Here is a 19,289-nt window from a genome sequence, read left to right on the forward strand (position 1 = left end):
AACGAAAGGTTTAAATAGTTCTTTTCAATGAATATTATATTTCAAATAAATATCATGTACGTGTGGGTTTACGACATTTTATGTTATCAAATTGTGTTAAACTTTAAAGATTCTGAAACTGACCGTTGTATTTTACAACTGGCAATCAAACATTTTGTATTCAAAACATTAATAAAATGCCTATACAATCATTTTTATTGAACTTCATGCTGCAAATTGACATAATACAAAAGTTATTTTACGGTACCTACTTTTATATCCTGTCAAACTCGACGTTTCGAAACTAGTTGTTTAATAGGTATATTAGGACCTAATACACGGTCAGACTTTAGCAAGTGGTCAATTTTTATGAAGCATACAAATAAACATATTACATAGTCTTTTTTATCAAATACGTTTTCATTTAAGCTTTAAATTGATATAGATTTGTCCCATGCTGAAATATGTACTTGTATGTCAATTTATGTTATGCTCTATTCTTCATAATTTGCCACTGTTTTCTATAATTGGTAACTAGCCATTTTATGTTGAGATTTTTAATGAAGCATTTATGTGGTTTATTTCAGTAAACTTTAAGCTTCAAACTAATGTGTTAAAAGTGCTATTTTGCGATACTTTTATGTCATTAAACATAAAAATCATGCCTGAAAAGTCTATTTTGGAAATATAACATCTACGAAACCTAACAGATACTTATAAAATACAGAATGTTTTCAAAAATCATTTATTGACAAGATTAACTTTCACGGACTATACAAAAACAAAAGATAGGCGGATTTGACCCGCCGACTGTAGGTCACTGACCCTTCTATTAAAAATTAATGAATACGATTCGAAATACATTATCAAATAACGAGGGAAAAATATATGATTTCGTTTAGAAAACAAAACTTAACTTGCATGTACCTTAAAATAATAATATAAAATGAAATCGTTTATGTCCAAATAGTTTCTCCCTTTTACCGTACATAGCATAAACTATATTTTGTTTCTAAATATTTATCACATAATTTTATATTCAAAACACAATCAATTCATTGTTTATCATATATGAGTCTTGTTTCTTTTGTTTTAATGAAAATTTTGAAAAGAAAGGATACTGAAATATAAGAAGTCAGAGGTGTTTAAAAAGCAACTGTGAAATTTCACTTATAAATTATATAGATGCTTTATAGTAATTTTTTATATAACAATATCATACTCTGATTACATTTCTCTTCAATCAAGGATATGATAACTACATTTTCATGTACAGAGATGCATTTTACAAGAAACGATACCATAAACAAATTATTAACGTTTATTTTTTCGCCAAAAATTACCTTAATATGCAAAATATAAGATTACAAGGTAACTGTAAGTCTGCATTTCAAACTTCTTTAGTATAATACAAAACAGGAGCATGTGAATAATTTTGTTCTAATAATGACACTTTAAGTATTACATTACACAAAACATTACATAGTGTTTCTTTGGGTCTTATTACATCAGTTACAAAGATTTTACGTGGCAGGATCAAAGGTAAAATTTTAAAAGAATCTTTCTAGAAAGTAGTATTATATTACATGTATAAATACCTTTTTGTTTCTCCACACGAAAGCTTTCTTCATTTTGCAGTTGCAATTATACAGTTTTAGAGTAAAATGTGTTTGATAAATAAATTATTGCTCTTGTAAGAGTCACATGCCTTATTCTCAATAGCATTAATCAAATTGCTTGTCAACGAGAGGCAAAATATTTATGAATACAAAAATTGGTTTCACTGATAGAAGTGTGTAATCCATTGTTGTTGAAGCATAATGGTATCGATGTTGTATCATCGATCCGGCCATTACATAAAATCCCTGTCGATTCGAAAGGGAGAACTTCCATGATGCATAAAATATCATTACATGATCAGTACAATTTCTCAATCCATCGTATACAAAGCGTAGATTTACCTTTCATTAACATGACCATAACGTTGAAATTGCGCATTATTTGGTTGGACAACCGAATAAACGCATTTTCAATCACCGCATGTAAAACATAGTTTTTTTACTATAGAGTCGTGTAAATTATATGAATGGCTGCCTAATTTTATTTTTCTTCATACGTTGAAAATTTAATTGTAAATTTTAATAGCCTTTTCGAGGTAGTTGATACGAGAGCGCTTTGGCGCTTTGTTGACATGTTCTAGGCCTAGCCAAGGTATATGTGGCGTTGCGCCTGCGTTTGAAAGTGCATAAACTACAAAATTTATTCTTCATCAGCGTCCATTCAAAATTTATAGTATGAAATTATGAATTAATTAAATAAATTTCAACATTTTCTAACGTTTGCTGATGTTTTTCAATATACTTACACTGACTTGGATGAAAACGAAAATCTTCAAGGTCCATGCAATAATCTGGTGAATCCATAATAAAATGTGGTTTTCCCATTGACACCACCGCGAACTTAAACTTCAAAGTTTTTTTATGAATTCTCATAAAATATCAAATAAAATTAAATTAGGATGCCTACCTTTTCGAATTCTTTTTCTTGCACACCTAGTTTCTTCAATAGTCTTTCCTTCATCTTTGGGAAAGGTTCACCCTTTAAATGCACACATAACAATAATACTAATAATATACATTGTAAATATATTTTTGGACAAATTTTACTGATTGTTTAATTATACTTACATGTTTAATTTTAAAGAAAAAGGGAATACCAAATGTTGAAAAAACATCTTTATGAAAATGTGCAACAGGAACCAACATTTCATCCGCTGCCAAATTTAACTCGTCATTTGGAATTTCTTCTATTCTGTATAATTTAGTACCAGATGGATTTAAGTTATCCAAGAATACTTCCTCTCTTGGGCCATGTGAAACTTTATTACAATTAATTTCTATTAGCCTTAACTTTCCAGAACCATTTTCTGCTAACTCAACTTGTTTCTTAGCTTCTTCGAGCAATGTAGCTACTGTTCCATCCTTATTAGGATAAAGAATAATTTCTTTTTCTTCTTTAAGAGACGGGCCAACCCATATGCATTTAAACTGCTTTTTATTTTCAAGCTCATTCACTCTAATACTAAGTTGTTGATAATACAATTTTTTTGTTTTTGATTTACAGTAGGAAACCAAATCTTTAAGTGATCCTTCAAATGTACACTTTAATGGATGGCCAGGCGAATCTTTATAACTATAAATAATATGAACGGTTTATTTCATTTAAATAAACACAATATCTATATAAGATGACTCAAAAATATTAACTGCATTTATGATTTATGTAACGGATTTTTAAAATTGTGTTCATAAAATTTAATCATTAGTTAAAGAAAATTATAAATTACAAAAAAGTTTAACCGATTTCGTCTAATATAAGGAATTTGTATACATTAAATTTCTATATGTTTTTTAACATCCTGTATAATTTTCTAACATTAGATACAATTATATATTACTACCTCTGGCATTTAAAGAATTGTAGAAGATATGGATCTGTACCAAGCCTTTGTGCTACAGCTCGTGCCATCTGATCATATGTCATTCTTAATGAAAGTTCCATAGCGAAACCAGGGTCATTTGGAATTGTTTTATCACAAAATGTTATGTCTACTCTATGGAATAAATCTCTGAAATACAATGCAATGTGCGTTTAAAGTCTTCTATGTAATATATAAATTCTTGTAAATACTTTTATAATTTACTTGAAATATTCTCTACACGTTGGAAGCTCATATATTTGATTATCCCCTTCTTTCTGAAAAACAATAATATCGCCATCCATCAATTCTTCAAGGACTTTTTCTAATGGTTCTGTTAAGCTGTCAATCTTTTCAACCAAATTTGGCTTGATTTCTTCATAAAGGGCTAGTTCAGTATCTGGTGGAAATCCAGCTCTCTCATTTAAAATCGGTATAAGGTCCTCTGCACAAATATGATACATAGAAATTATTTTCACTGTTACAAGAATTGCAAGAAGTAAAAAACTAGAAATATCCTGCTAATAATTGTATAATAAGAAAAGTCCACATTTTAAGTTTTTGTAATAGTGTATGCACCCATTCGAGTGATGCAAAGCTAGAAATCCACTATAGCCTGGAGGAAAAGCGGTACTTTTATAAATCCAAAGTTGTGAATTTGAAATTTGGAGCTAATGTATGCATTTCTTGATTTTACTTTTTATAAACTTGATAAAGAAATCGAATATTTTTAACTCCCAAGAAGAATAAAATTGAATTTAAAAAGCAGTTGATAAAAATAAATGAAATCAGTTCAATTTATCAAAAATTTAATCAAATAACTTATTCTTTTTCTTTTAAACTTTTAAAGTACTAATTTTTTAACCTCTGTAATCAAAATCAAAGATGAAATAATAAAGTAGCACACAAGTGGCTATAAAAGTAGTGGCATATAAAATGACTACAAGTTTTAAAATTGTTATTTATATTCACAAGTACTAATACTTCTCCAATTGGTTATAATGGATTACTAATTTTGTATAATTCCAATGGTCAAATTCATGTTGCAAAAACATTAAATAGGAATTTTTGTCTTCCTGTAATGAGGTTCATCATATTATTCTTCTATGTAATAATTTTTTTTTATTTCTTTTACAACTATGCAAAATTTCAACAAAATCTATGTTTCACGGTTCATACGTTTCCCTTGTAAAATAATTGTAAGACAGTGTGATCTACCATCACAAAAAAGAATATAAATAAAATGCATTGAATTTTTAATCTCTGATATTATAGTTCCAGATACAATAAAAAAAAATAAATAAAACTGAAAATATCATTTTAGTGCTAGCATTATTAAGTTATTTAAGAAGAAACTTACGGACTTTAGCCGTGACAGGCATGTAGTGATGTCCACAGTAGTGAATTTTTTTATTTTTGGGATCATATAACTTAAAAAACAACAATACATCTGTATCTTTATCAAAAGGTGGTAATGCTGTTAGATCGGAATCTGGAGGAACAAGTTCAACAAATACATTCCAAACATTTGGATTTTCTGCACATTGATAAATAGATTTCGGAAGATCGGTTTCTAATTCAATTGGCATTGGTCTACAGGTCTGATTTGAACGTACATTCAGTGGCCATAAACGAATTTGCTCTATTGGATATTTCTGTAGAAAAATACCAAAAAATTAGTTACATAAACTCTATATTACAATTATTTAAAATAAAATAAGTGATTCATTTAAATATTGTGTTTGCAATCACCTACCGTGTCTGTAGATAATCACAACAATGAAACAAACCCAATTAACAGCACATACTATATAAAATCACACTAATATTTGATATTAAACAATTTGAAGTATACATATGTATCGACATAAACATGACATTTTAGGCTAATATCACTAGAAAAATACAGCATAAAAAGTTGTATAATACACTTACCAAGCTATCACTCAGCAATTTGAGAAATTCGTGTAAGGCACACTGCTTACGTACGCGAAATACACGATACAAAGCATGCTCCGGATCATATAAGTCATTTCCTTGGTGACCGTCAAAATTATCCTCGAGAAGGACGTTGACGGTTATATACAAGTATGCTTCTGTTCTTTCCTTTCTCCGTATTTGTTCCAGCCTCTTCTCCTCTTGCAGCCTCTCCACCAGCTAGACCAACAAAATTAAAATTATCCATATAAGTTCATCTCATTGATAATTTTTCCTCATCTGTCTTCTAAAATTTAAACTTTTAGAAAAGCAGTGTACTAGTATCATACTCTTGAGATTCGAGAAAATAGAATTCGAAACATCAAAAGAATGAATTTTGGTTGCTCTTTTATATAATTTTAATTTTGTTCATCTGCCGCAATACAGACTACTAAGTCAAACAATTACACGATAAAAATTATTCAGCTATAAATGATGGTTTCATGTAATAATAAACATTGGGTTTATATAAATAAGTATAAAACAATATATAAATTCTGAAAATATTAAACAATTTATAAACAGAAATAAAATTTTAATCTGCTAGTAGTAATACATTGCTTTTATCAAATTTTGCATTATAATCTTTTCAATATGGTTGTTTCTACCATATATCAAAGTTGTAATTTAATCACTGTTATAGGTATCTATGCATATGAATATATAAAATGTATATTATATATTAAAATCATTATATCATTCTAATAACTATTTTAAATTCAGAATTATCATACTTGCGTACCGCAAATATTTCTTTTAAATATATAAAATACCATCATTTAAGCCAAATAATAATAGAAATGTAATGTATAACCATAGTAGTGTGGAGATGCTTTACAGTCTGAATTGCTGTTATACGATTATTTTAAATAAAACTGTAACTATATTCTTAATAACTATAAATCAAAAATATAACCAATTTTTTTTAATGTCAATTCTCATTTTTTAAATTCTCTAGCATTCAACAATTTTTTCTTATTTAAATATTAATTTTAAGTATATATAGGTATTTTATAATACTAGTATTGATTTTGTTCATGTAGCATTGACTTTTTCTGTTTATTAGTATATAACAACAAATAAATAGGTAGCATCTGTTGATGGTCATACTGATTATTAACATTGACAAAATATAATGTATTAACGACTCAATTATTTCAGACCTTATTACAAGGTTTAATATCCTAATTTTATTATTAACGTTACTTTAGTATCGATTCATTAAAATCACTGATTTGATAGAGTAAATCACATTTCATCTCACTCACTAAACGATCATTAAGTAACAAATACATCGTAGAAGACGTGTGAAGGAAGAAGCTGACATTAATAAAGCCTACTTGTTGTTCATATTTCCTTTCTTTTTTCTTTAACATTATCAACTTCATGAGATAAAGCTCATGTTTCAAATCAGATTTTCAATAATAATGTTACTATTAACTAAAAAGACCTTCCTGTTCCTATTCTTCTTATAATTATTCACACATTTTCCTCTATTCTGCGATATGTCTGTGCATTTCTTACCAAAAGCTTTAAAATACTACAATACAATTATTTGTTTAAGGTATAATATTATACAATATTTATTACAATAAACATTCCAAAAGATTCTAAGGCTCATCATAATAGCATAATAATCAAATTTTATGCCAACCCAATTGTAACTTTCTCTCATAGTATGTACCTGAAGTGTAACGCGTACATTAGTTATAACTACAGAACTTTCAGTCAACCAATATGTGATCGATGTGATTTTTTTAAATCCCCCCAAAAAAGATTTTACTAGCAAAAATTTTATTCTTATACGACTCAATCGTCCATACAAAAAAATCCTCTGTCAAAAACAAATATATTTTTAGTAGAATAGAAAAAAACTTCTATGACAGAAACTATTAAAAATCTATGATATATTTTAGATAACTACGATAAATTTTAGATTAAATATTCATTATATCAGAATAAAACATGTTAGTATATGAACATTATCATTGTTGATAATAAGAAGTTGACATAATCGGATGTTTCTTTCAAAAATAATAAATGTCAGTAAAATAATATGCGCGTAACACTTTAAAATTATAGTGTGACATATTAGATACGTGACGTATTGAAAAATGGACACAATGATTGCAATATTAACATTTGGTGATATAACAGCAGTTAGCTGATAACGCTATAAATTTTTTGATTATTAAAAAATATGCAGAAAAACTTTATAACAAATCTTTGCACACAGACATGTGCGTGTATGTACATACACGCACACGTGTGTGTATGTGTGTGTGTGTGTACATCCTAAAAAAAATATTAATTTATTAAATTTAATTTATAAATCTTATTTTCTGATTAATTCATATATCCAAAATATTAAATCTATTTAATACGTTCCTATTTTATTCAACTCATTTCATCTTTGCAACGTGTTATGAATTTGGTGATTTCACGGGAGCTAATTAGCTCCGAACATATTTAAAAAATGGGAACTTTAGTGGGAAAAGAATTTAAATAATTTACAACTTTTTCCAGTTCCTTAAAAATCATGTATATAGAGATTTGGATTTCGAGGATTTTGTGTGCATGGACGAAGGGTCGTAGTCTCTGTATGTGAGTCTTTAATCGAGTCAGTCGCGTCTTTGTCACGTTCAAGGTCGCTCAACTCCTGGGAAAGCTCTCTTTGTAGGACGTTTCTGACCTCTTGAGGTATATCCTCTTCCTTGACTTCTTGCAAAACATTTTCCAACTCAGAGTCCCTTATATACACCAACATGTAGGCGTTTGTACAATGTTTGACAGCTATAGACATATCCTCATCTTGACCACCGTAATTATGTTCAATGGCTTCCTGTTTTGTACATCTTGACACGACATCATCATCGAATTTGCACCACTGTTTCGGAATTAAATACATATAATTAAAAGCATTAAATAGATTTGTCATTCAATATTATACAATAATAAGATTAAATTACTTGATTAATAATTATGTTCGTAAAATTAAAACGTGAAAATAGTTTTTATAAAATGTTTAACTTATGAAATATTATGTATAATGTAAATTGTATCATACAAATAAGAATACCAATTATATATGTTTGATATACTAGCATAAAAATTGTACATACTTTTCCATCGCCGGCTGGATTGATAAATACAACATAATGTCCACCATGATTATCTCCACTGTGAACTAAGACTGCATGTAATGTATAATCGGCACTAGTTGCTTCTTTGTTTTGTAAATATTTGCCAAGACTTATTTTTTCATAAAATTCAAACCTTTATGAAAAATATAATTCATTCTTTTAAAAATGAAGAGTTGTATAACAGATAATTAGTAGAATGAATTAACACGTTCACAACTCTACAACTCACACATGATGAATGATAAAATTAATACAATGAAATATATGAATGTTTAAACTAATCAATATAAATGATGGTAACAATATGTTGTTTTAATATCTCAAAAGCTATACTAATGCAATGCAGGAAAGAGTAATTTATTAGTTTATATCAAATTATAATTTATTCGCGTATATGGTAGCAATGTGAATAGGTATTATAATCGATATTTGTAATATATAAAAACTTCTAAATATTAATTTATCATATATATACGTTAAATGATGATTAAAATACACATATTGAAAAATTGAAATTCATTAACATTACAATGTAGATTGCAAGATAGAAAACAGTGACATAATTGAAAAACACTATTTTACCCTTATATTTTTATTAATGTCTTTAATTATTACCAGTTTAAAAAAATATTGAAAAATTGTATACAAAGATGAATTGGATCGTAAATGATGTGAACAATAATTGCATAGAAAACAGACTAAAATATTACATATTTGCGTAATGCATAAAAAATTAGCCATACCATTTGGTATAAAACAAGTACTTAAATAGTGATTCAATATATTCAACATCGGAATGATTTTATATAACTTGCTATGGTGTCAAAATGAAATTTTAGTTACACAATGTAAATTACAATAAAAGTCTATTAGATATAATGTATTTACAGCAATGCCTTCAAATTGCAGAACTGATAGTCTTTTGCCTTGAAAATTGTTTGAAGACAGTTTCTTACTCAAGTAAAATAGAAAAAATATACATCTAGGATTTTCTAATGGTAGTCTACTTAAAAGTAGACTTAAAAGTAGACTTAAAAGTAGACTACCACTAGTCTACAAATTATATTATAGTACCGCTATATTTTACTGTAAGAGTCATAAGTAAAGTACACGATACTTAGCACATTAATAAATACTAAATTATTAAATTTATATAATTGAGCTAAAAGCTAAAATTAGAAGTTTTGAAAAGAGATGGAAAAGATGTAATTAACAAATTATACAATAACATTTTATATTAAATTTTTTACTCAATCAGAATTCACAGTAAATGTACAAATTATTGAAATAAAATAAAAGATAATATTACTAATATAATTACACCAAGCAAACTTATACTTTTTTCGCAGTACAAGTGATTCGTTCTTTGTATATAATCTTATGATACAAAAGCTGAGAATATCCTACCTACGTCTCTAGATAGTTTCTCAACTAATAGGAATATTTCATCTATAAATATGTAAAATTCGTTCAAGTTTTTAGTAATTTTAAGGTACATAAATTAATAAACCTAAAGTAATTTAGACTTTGAATTGTGAACGTATTAATATCACTTTGTTATAATATCACTTACCTATCATTAAATTTGACAGAACAATCTGTAACTGGATCATATTGAAATCGCATTAAATGTAAATGTAGAACTGGTGGAAACGATGAAAAGATAACACCTTTCTCTGCTTCTTGTAATCCATGTTCTCCCGCATCATATTTATTATCACCGTCCAGACTTTCAGTACTTACATAGTCATTAAAAGACTCATAAACTAAATTATAATTAGTTTTTATTTAGTACACGAAATTCATATATAATAATACGTTTGTAACTTTTATTTCAGTCAAAAATACAATAGTGTCCGGTAAACGTCTGCAATTTGGGAATATATTTGGACGTTTATCTGTATAAGTGGATTTTTAAGAATCGAAGTGATTAAATATGACAAAGGTGGGTGAAACACTTATATTTGACATTGGCCCTTTTAGACCTACTCTATTAATGTAGTTTAAACAATTAGTAAGGACAGTGAAGAATATTTAACCAAAAGGAGTTTTGATGTTTCACCGGACACTACTGTAACACTGTTAAAAAATGTATTTTTAAAGACTTACTATTTTTTTTGCCTTTTATATTTAATTGTATGTCATAGAAAGTCTCAACCCTAGTTGACTTGTAATCAATGTTTTTACATTTGATAAATGATACCATTTTTCCTTCAAATAATTTTGGCACTGTACCTTCAACACATGTTCCTTTCATTTTACTTTCCAGTTTATCTAAAAGCTAAAGTTATTATTAATAAACAATAAACAAACATTAATTTCGATATAATAATAAAAAATAAGTTTTATTAAATTCCAAGAAATTGTTAGAGCAATACAAATTAATGTTAATTAATTTTTAACTAATATTAATATTACATTTACTTACCACTCGTAAAAATTCTTGTACATCGTGTTGCATGAAAGAATCCAGTGTTTCCCAACCAAAACTTTTGGTTAATTTTTTTGTACCGACTGGTTTATCAGAAAACTGTAATTCATGAAAAACCCTCTGTAACGCCAAAGCAACACTTTTGCTAGAATCATCACTTTCTGTTGGCATTTTATAGACTGCTTTGCGCAACTAAAAGAAAGATATATATGTACTATTTATACTATAATTATAAAATTGAAAATCACCTTAACTAACTTTAAAATCCAAAAATACAGTAAAATAGACTTAAATTCACTTAATATAACGTTTTATGTATACATCGTTATTATTATAGTTAACTGTGTCATCAGTAACCCTCTCAAGTCACAGTGAGTTTAGCATAATCCAAATCATTCAAAATAAATTTAGCATTCAGAAGGAGAATTTTGGAGAAAGAAAAATTATTTGCCCCCTCTACAAATCCCTTGTTATATTACTTTATGCTGACAGGAACCAAATTACAAAATATGAAAAGTAATCTTTAGGCTAGTATAACCCAGGATGTGATACATAGAAAGATTAATGAATGCAAAATGATTGAAACATGGGTAAAACTGATTGTATGTAATTAATTGACATGTAAAATATATATTTACCTTACATTCCATTTTTCATTTAACATGTAGGTTTGATATTTTTTGATCCTGAATAAACCTCAATTTTTAACAACATAAATAATAATCTAACTATTTAAAACCTTTTATAACGATTGAAAAAGCATTTTAAATTATTTATTTTTCTCAAAACTAAAAATTGTATATTACCCTTTTTTTTCAAACAACTGAAAAACCAAAGAATATTTGTTCACCAACGAAATATACTTGATTACCTATTATATAAAAATGTCTATGATTGTCTATTGTATTCATATTCTAAGCTATCTATGAACAAAACATTAATACTAATGCACTTCAAATTATCAATAAAAGAAGATGCTAATTTACACTAATCTGTGTGTAGACAGAATGGTAAAAAACATAATGTGAATTAAAAGGGTTAACATTATTAAAAATTACTGAAATTGTTTAACATATAATATAAATATATGATATTAAAATTTACCTGATTAGTAAAATACAAAGTTTGAAGTAAGGAATTCATGTAACATGTAGCACCTTGATTTTTTAATCCAACAAATCCTGTATGCTTTTTGCTGTCCCAGCTAACACCGTGCGGAGCATCAGCCATTACATGAACCTATTATTTCAAAATATAAATACAATATTTACTTCTATCTAGATATTCACTATATATATATGTAAAAAATAATGAATTAATTTTTATATTTAACAAAATTCGATTTATTAAAGAAATACAAAATTAAGCGATAAATGATGTTTAAATTCTTACATAAAATTTGTCTAGGAAATATTATTGTTATATTAACGTTTTGAATATATAAACAATTACATTACACTAACCTCAAGTGTAATAGAATCATCTTTGATAAAACCTTTATCAGGATCCAAAACATCCTGCCATGTCATAAAATGACTAAATCCCCAATCATTTTCTTTACTGTAAAACAGATGTTGAATCCCTAAAATAACAATTTATGTAATTAAATTCATTTAAATATAAATGAAAAGCAAGATTTTATTGGAAATAAACATTAATGTACTAACTTCTGTTAAATGGTTCCTGGCCTTCTTTGCAAGAAAGTAGTCGAAGATCTGCAACTGCATAACAACTCCATGTTGATTCACTTTCTCCATTACATTGCAGAAAAAATCCAAGTGACTTTTGAGGAGTTCTATCTTGAGTTTGACTCGTCCTTGGCATTACCATTATTTTCCATGGCAGATTACGTATATAACATGGAGGAGACAGTTGTGTTTCCTTCATCTTTGAAAGGTTTTCCACCGTGTAGCGAAATGTGGCTTCTGACCTTGCTTCATCTACAAAGAGAAATTAGTACTAAAATATCATTGTCTATTACATCAAAATTTATATTATAGGTAAGTTTTTTAAATGATATAATATAGCTAAATATCTACTTAAGAAAATTTTATTTACTTGTTTAGACATAAGTATGTACATTAAACATACATATAAAAATTGTGACTATCTATAATAGATATATTTTCTTTATGCATATCATTTAAATTTTATTTCATATTATTAAGATATTATTTTATTTCATGTCCCAAGTAATGGTAAATTATAAGTTTCAATATCATAATAGGAGTAACATAAAGTTCGATTAAATGGTAAATTATATCACTTACTACAAGTACTTACCTTCTAATATACAATCATCAATAATTTAAGGATCAAGTTATTGTAAAGAAATTTATATCATTTATGCTAAATAACATTTTAACATATATTTTAAAAGCATTAGTTATGATAACATATCTGGAACCCAGAAGTTAGTACGCTGAAGTGTACTAAATCACTCTTTTTATATTTTAAAAAATAGCAAATTAAGAATGAAAAAACAAAGAAATATATATATATATATATATATATATATATATATATATATATATATATGATTTATTGAACGCAAATTCAAAATATATCATTTTATTGTTTTAATATGTAATAATATACTGCTATGATAATATGAAATTGGTACTATCTGGCTTTGAACAATGAGTTTAATATCTTAGTGAGCCAATATTGGATATAAATTGATTTAGTACTGTTTAGTTCTAATTTTGTATTTTTTTTTTTTTTTTGCTTAACTTCTTAAGTGAGTAATGTTAGATAGAAAGAAAACTCTTGCATGCTTGTAATAGACAATAAATGAAATGAATAGATAGATGTGATAAGGAGTTAACGCATAATGTCTGATTAAAAAATTAATATCATGATTCTAGATATTGTGTTATATGATTCTAACATATATTTTGAAACAAGTATTAAGTTTGACATTATCCTAACCTGAGGACTAAATAGCTGAGAACAAAATAGTTTTCGTTATCATAAAAAGTAAAAAAGCTTGATGTAGAAAACATTTAAAATGTGATTTTTTATAAAACATATACTTAACATGCTTTGGCTCAAGAATCCATATATATTAATTTTTTAACACAATACAAACTTTTTATATTGAAATTAAAATATTTCATTTTATATTATATATATTTTACAAAAGGAAAAGTATCAATAGTAAAAAAAGTATATTTTGTATAATTATCATAAAAACAAAACAAAAATGTTCTTTTTACCTTCTTCCATTTCCTGATCTTGAACTATACAAGCTACTTCTGATTCTCCATTCATAGGACTGGTATCATTACCATCACCTCCACCATCATTTGGTGTTTCTAAAAGATTTAACTTTGTTAAAATGTGTGCAACAATATCATTTAAGCGTAATAATAACTTTTTTAAAAAGATGCGCTAGTTTTATTAAAAAATTTAATAGTGACTTGAAAAGGAAAGATGACATTACTTGCACATAATTATTACTTCAAGTCAAATATACATCTACCTTAAAAATATTTTTTTATCTATAACAAAGAATTATACAATTTACTTATTGCTTAATAATAATCTTGTAGTAAATGATGTACAAAAATACTCATATAATAATTTATGCAAATAATGAAAAATACTATGTCATATTCTAATTCCTTATTATGACATCAAAAACAAATGAGTATTTCTATCAAATGAAAGACATAATTAGATATATTCAAATTTCTGTATATGTATTGATTAATTGACTGAACTTTTCCAAATATTAAATATTTTTACTAATATATATATACAACACACACAAGCACTTTGTTTTATTACAAATAAAAACTTGCATATATATAACTGCATGCACTTTTAAAAGGTATATACGTGCACAAAATTTATAATAAAACACCTGTAATAATACACAAAGTTAAATATATTTTCATAAATTTCAAAATGAGAATGTAAACGCGTTTAAGTCAATTTAAAATTCGACTAAACAAACAAAGTAAAAATTAACTATACCTCCTTCTTGTGTATCCATTTCTTCAACTTCATTAACCTGAACTGGTGCCAGGTTGAGCTGTTTAAGGTTCTCCTGATCGTTAACGTGGTTCATTGCAATACCGATATTGATGGTCGTTTTGATTGTGCCGGGAACCTCGTAGGCGGCTTTCGCCGTCGAGGTTACTTCTGAAATTAATTTAATTGGTGCAATCACAAACGAATTTTTAATGAAAATCGAATGCTGTTGTTCAATATACTGGTTATTTTCACTAAAGACAAACGATTATTGTTCAAGAAAATTCGATTGCAGGAATTGTTCGATTCTAATTATGGTTGAATTATAATCACTAGAACGACTTAATAAGGATGTCGTTTCACCACACGATGACGACTAATATTTGCTTGCAATGACCCCGCTTTTTCGGGGGACGCCCACAGTATATATTCCACCCTTGGATGATATCTTCGTAATTCTTACGTTTCTCTTCTTGTCGTCACGACTTTCTTTTCTCACTCTTATAGCACCTATCTCGCTTACACTTTCCACTTTTTATTTCTTCACTTTTTCCTAACCGATCCGAGAAACGTTTTCCGTACCGCGGTACCGGCACGTTTATAGTTGTGAGTGTTGCGTATTTCTTACAAATTTCGTATTTTTGGAATTTAGATCTTAGTCTTTTCTTCAAACTGTCAATAACGCACTATACAAATAATTTTTTTTGTGAATTTTATTCTTCCAACCTTCTAACGTAACTATCAATACATTCAGCTGATCTTTTCACGGACAAAGGCAAAAAGATCTGCTCAGATGCTTCCTTAAATCTCTTTTACGCGAAAATAAACAAAATGGCGACGGATCATACTGTTCTACCGCTGGTCTGAACTGATCTCCATGCAATTTGTACAGATCACGAAGTTTTCATAACTTTTTAGATAGCATACTAAGTCGTACATTTCAATACACTACCGCGGGAAATACAAACAATCACACATAAGAAATAGACATATGACAGTTGTAAAACTTAAAAATTAAAAATCTTATTTTGATATAAGATACATAAACTGAAACAAACAATATTTTTTAAATATTAAGTGCATCTAAGATATTAAGAATACGAAAATAATTTGTGTTCTGTAAGGAAAATGGCGACGAAAATGAAGAGGTCACCACCAATCACTTTAATACTCCAACTGCTTCAGTGTTAATGCGCATTATGTCTAATTCGCATGAAACAAATTTTCATAAGATACAATCTATTGTACAACAGAATACAGTAACTAGATGACATAAGTATGTTCTCTCTGCGTATATTCATACTTTTGGTTCAATGATTTTGAATTTTCTATTGGGCAGAAAGAGCTGATGTTTTTCCATGCCATCTTTTGCAGTACAAAAAGTCATCGGACGAGAACCGGTATATCCTGACTAATATAGCTAATGGCTGTCATATATCAGTTGGTGGGGAGGGTTACAAATCTGACAAACTAATACCACGGTATACTAATACTTTCTATGTACTTGGTAATCTATGGCAATGCGAATGCACTTGTACAATCGTGACACTAAAGTGTAATGCATGTTCCTTATAAATACATTCTACTTTTTAGACGTAGTTTGTTCGTAGTGACATAGTGTGTAATATTAACAAAATTGGGTACCATGTTTTTGATATTCTAAATATTTATCATTATCACTGTTTCTTTATTTTTTCTTAGTGTGCGTATGATCTATAAAGTTTATATTACTAAAAAGAAAGCAATATACAATATCGTACCTCTTTGTAATTGGTAAACCGCTTGACATTTTAATTAATTAATTAGTTAGAAAAATTATTAGAAGTAATAATTCTTGAAAATAGTTTTAATTGCTGTTTTTTAATTATGAAGCGTATTTAATTATTCGTTAAAATTCAAAAGATTAAACTTAATTCAAAAATAACTGAATACATATCATTATCAATATAAAAATGTTTTATTCCCATATGTTAAAACACAAATTTCAAAATATTTTTATAATTTCGTTTGTTAATACTTAACATTAATATTATATTAGTATTTTTATTAATATAGTATAAGGGGATGTAAATCTTTGTACATACAAAACACTTTACTACTTCTTTTGGTATTTAACAATTGGTGTTCCTTTGGTAATTTTTTCATGAGTAATTCTTTTATTGCTTTTAAAATTCATATTCTTTTTTATAATGTTAAAGAACCATGAAAATCTTCAAATGTTTTATTTAAATATCGATCAGAGAATCCTAATTTTAAAATGTTAGTAGTGCAAATATGGAACATATGTGTATGCTCTCTTAACAAGTGGTACGCTTCTGAATTTATATGCGATTGTTCATTTCTTTTTTATAAGTACTTAAATTTCATTTAGGATAAACATTTTTTTAAGAACTATATTAATATATTTTTCACACTTTTTGAAAAATTATTTTCTGTATGAATATCATTTCCAATATATTAGTGCCTAAAAAAAGAGTAATTTAAAAGACATTTTTATTAATATTTATAAATCTATTATACCAAAGTAAAGACTACTGAGCAACAGTTTTGAACATTCACTTTTTGTAGGTTTTAAAAACGTATCTTGTATTAAATCAATTGATGTGCTCTAAAAAGTAGGTTGATATGATTTATTTTAATGTAAATAACGAAAATTGCTATGTTTTAAAATAATGTATTTATTTTTATTAACTAGCAATAGCAAATTCTATCAAGAATATTTATTTAAAGTTTTATGAATTATAATTACTTTAATTTTTCAATAATGTCAATCAATGTTGTATTGTGATCATTACTTTCATTGATTGAAAATAAACCACTGATATTTTCACTATTACTATAAATTCTTTTGAATATGCATTTAATACATTTGGTACCATAAAATTAAAAGTAAAATAGTTTTTCTAGTTCTGTTTTTTTCTTTAACATTAAAAAAATAAATGTATATTAAATACTTTTAGATAGTGAAACCATATTCACATAATTCATTGTGGAAATTTGTATCTTTAATACTTATTTATTTCACTATATCATACAGCAATTGCAATTCACAAACACTTTTAAAAATATATAATTTTGTAATTTCATATTCATCAAATCAAAATGACTAACAAATTATTAAAATAAAATAATATTGAAATAACTTTGCATTTTCTTTCAGACAATGTTTGTCTTTACTTCTGCTTGGTGAATGTTTTATTGGCAATATATTATCTTAGAGTCTTTACATCTCCTTAGGTGAATAGTTTTTACTATTTAATAGATTTTGTGGCTTTTAATTACAACAACTTGGATACGAATAGACAAAACATATATTCTCTGTAATGTAAGGATGGCTACAATATACACAGAACTTGTTTTAACAAATAATATTATCGTCGGATTTCTCTCTTCGCGTTCTCTCAAACACGTCTCTAACATAATGCGCTGTCTTCAGGCTTTCCCGAAAGTTTTATTGGGAATGTATCCCCACTTTGTATTTTCGGGAAAAACAAACTCGTCGACATTACGAGCCTGGAAACTATCAACTAACAAGGGATATTACCCAATCGACAATCGCCGATTTTTATGCACTTTGAGTATGATATAGAACGTAAAAAAATATTTGACACGTATTTTTTTTTTATCGGCCATCATCCATGCTGAAGGGGAGAAAATGGCCCCTAAAGTTGGGGTTGCAAAACATATTTTCTCGAATATCTCAGGAACTATTAGGCCTAGACAAAAAATTAAAAGTGCAAATTTTTCTGTTTTAGAAGGCCAATAATATGGCGTAAGTGGATTTTTGAAAGATTTATTTGTTTAAAAAATATGTAAAAAATTAACATTTTGCAAATTTTTTTAATAAAACTTTGTACTATTTTAATCAAATTTCACATATGTAAACTATAGGTCAAAAGACAAAATACGGAAAAATTGGAATTTTTAATTTCGCTTATGGAAAAAATATTATTGTCGTTGAAGTTATACGTAAATTTTATTCTTTATACCTTCCGTTCGGTGCACGACTGATTTCTATACGTAATATTCTGGAAATTGTATTATATTACATTTTTTACACTAACTTATTTAAAAAAAGAATTTGAAGGTCCAAAGGTGCCTCTATAAAAATATGCTGTTCGAATCAGATATCCTATTTGATTCGCGTTATGGGTGCGTACTGGTGACAGTATTCGACGCACGGAAGATCTTAATTAAAGGAATTGCATCTGTCGATCAAGAATTGCCTCATGATTGTAAAATATATAGTAACACTGAAATTATAGTTTTTTTATAATTTTCAAAATTATGTCTTTTATTTTGA

General features: G+C 27.2%; 1 protein-coding gene across 7 annotated transcripts; it reads right to left on the bottom strand.

Annotated features, from left to right (window-relative positions):
- Nucleotides 1–708: 708 nt before the first annotated feature.
- Usp7 (Ubiquitin-specific protease 7) lies at nt 709–15,879 on the bottom strand. Of its 7 annotated transcripts, none has more exons than XR_001097203.2 (19): nt 14,990–15,879; nt 14,227–14,325; nt 12,676–12,948; nt 12,472–12,590; nt 12,113–12,247; nt 11,006–11,200; nt 10,687–10,858; nt 10,151–10,343; nt 8,557–8,710; nt 8,127–8,321; nt 5,393–5,614; nt 4,818–5,112; nt 3,683–3,902; nt 3,440–3,607; nt 2,667–3,171; nt 2,506–2,577; nt 2,345–2,444; nt 1,941–2,229; nt 709–1,844 (listed from the first exon to the last, which is right to left on the bottom strand). XR_001097203.2 is itself a non-coding variant. In XM_012295188.2 (19 exons), exons 2-19 carry the CDS (start codon nt 15,081–15,083, stop codon nt 2,105–2,107), a joined length of 3,336 nt encoding a protein of 1,111 aa, XP_012150578.1. In that variant the 5' UTR covers nt 15,084–15,157; nt 15,450–15,879; the 3' UTR covers nt 709–2,104. The 7 variants fall into 7 exon arrangements, 6 of the variants coding, with proteins under 6 accessions (XP_012150578.1, XP_076398291.1, XP_012150579.1 ...); XM_012295188.2 differs by having other exon boundaries at nt 709–2,229; nt 14,990–15,157; nt 15,450–15,879; XM_076542176.1 differs by having other exon boundaries at nt 709–2,208; nt 2,345–2,438.
- Between the last annotated feature and the right edge of the window lie 3,410 nt (nt 15,880–19,289).

This window comes from Megachile rotundata, chromosome 2 (assembly GCF_050947335.1).
Source record: "Megachile rotundata isolate GNS110a chromosome 2, iyMegRotu1, whole genome shotgun sequence".
Taxonomy (NCBI): domain Eukaryota; kingdom Metazoa; phylum Arthropoda; class Insecta; order Hymenoptera; family Megachilidae; genus Megachile; species Megachile rotundata.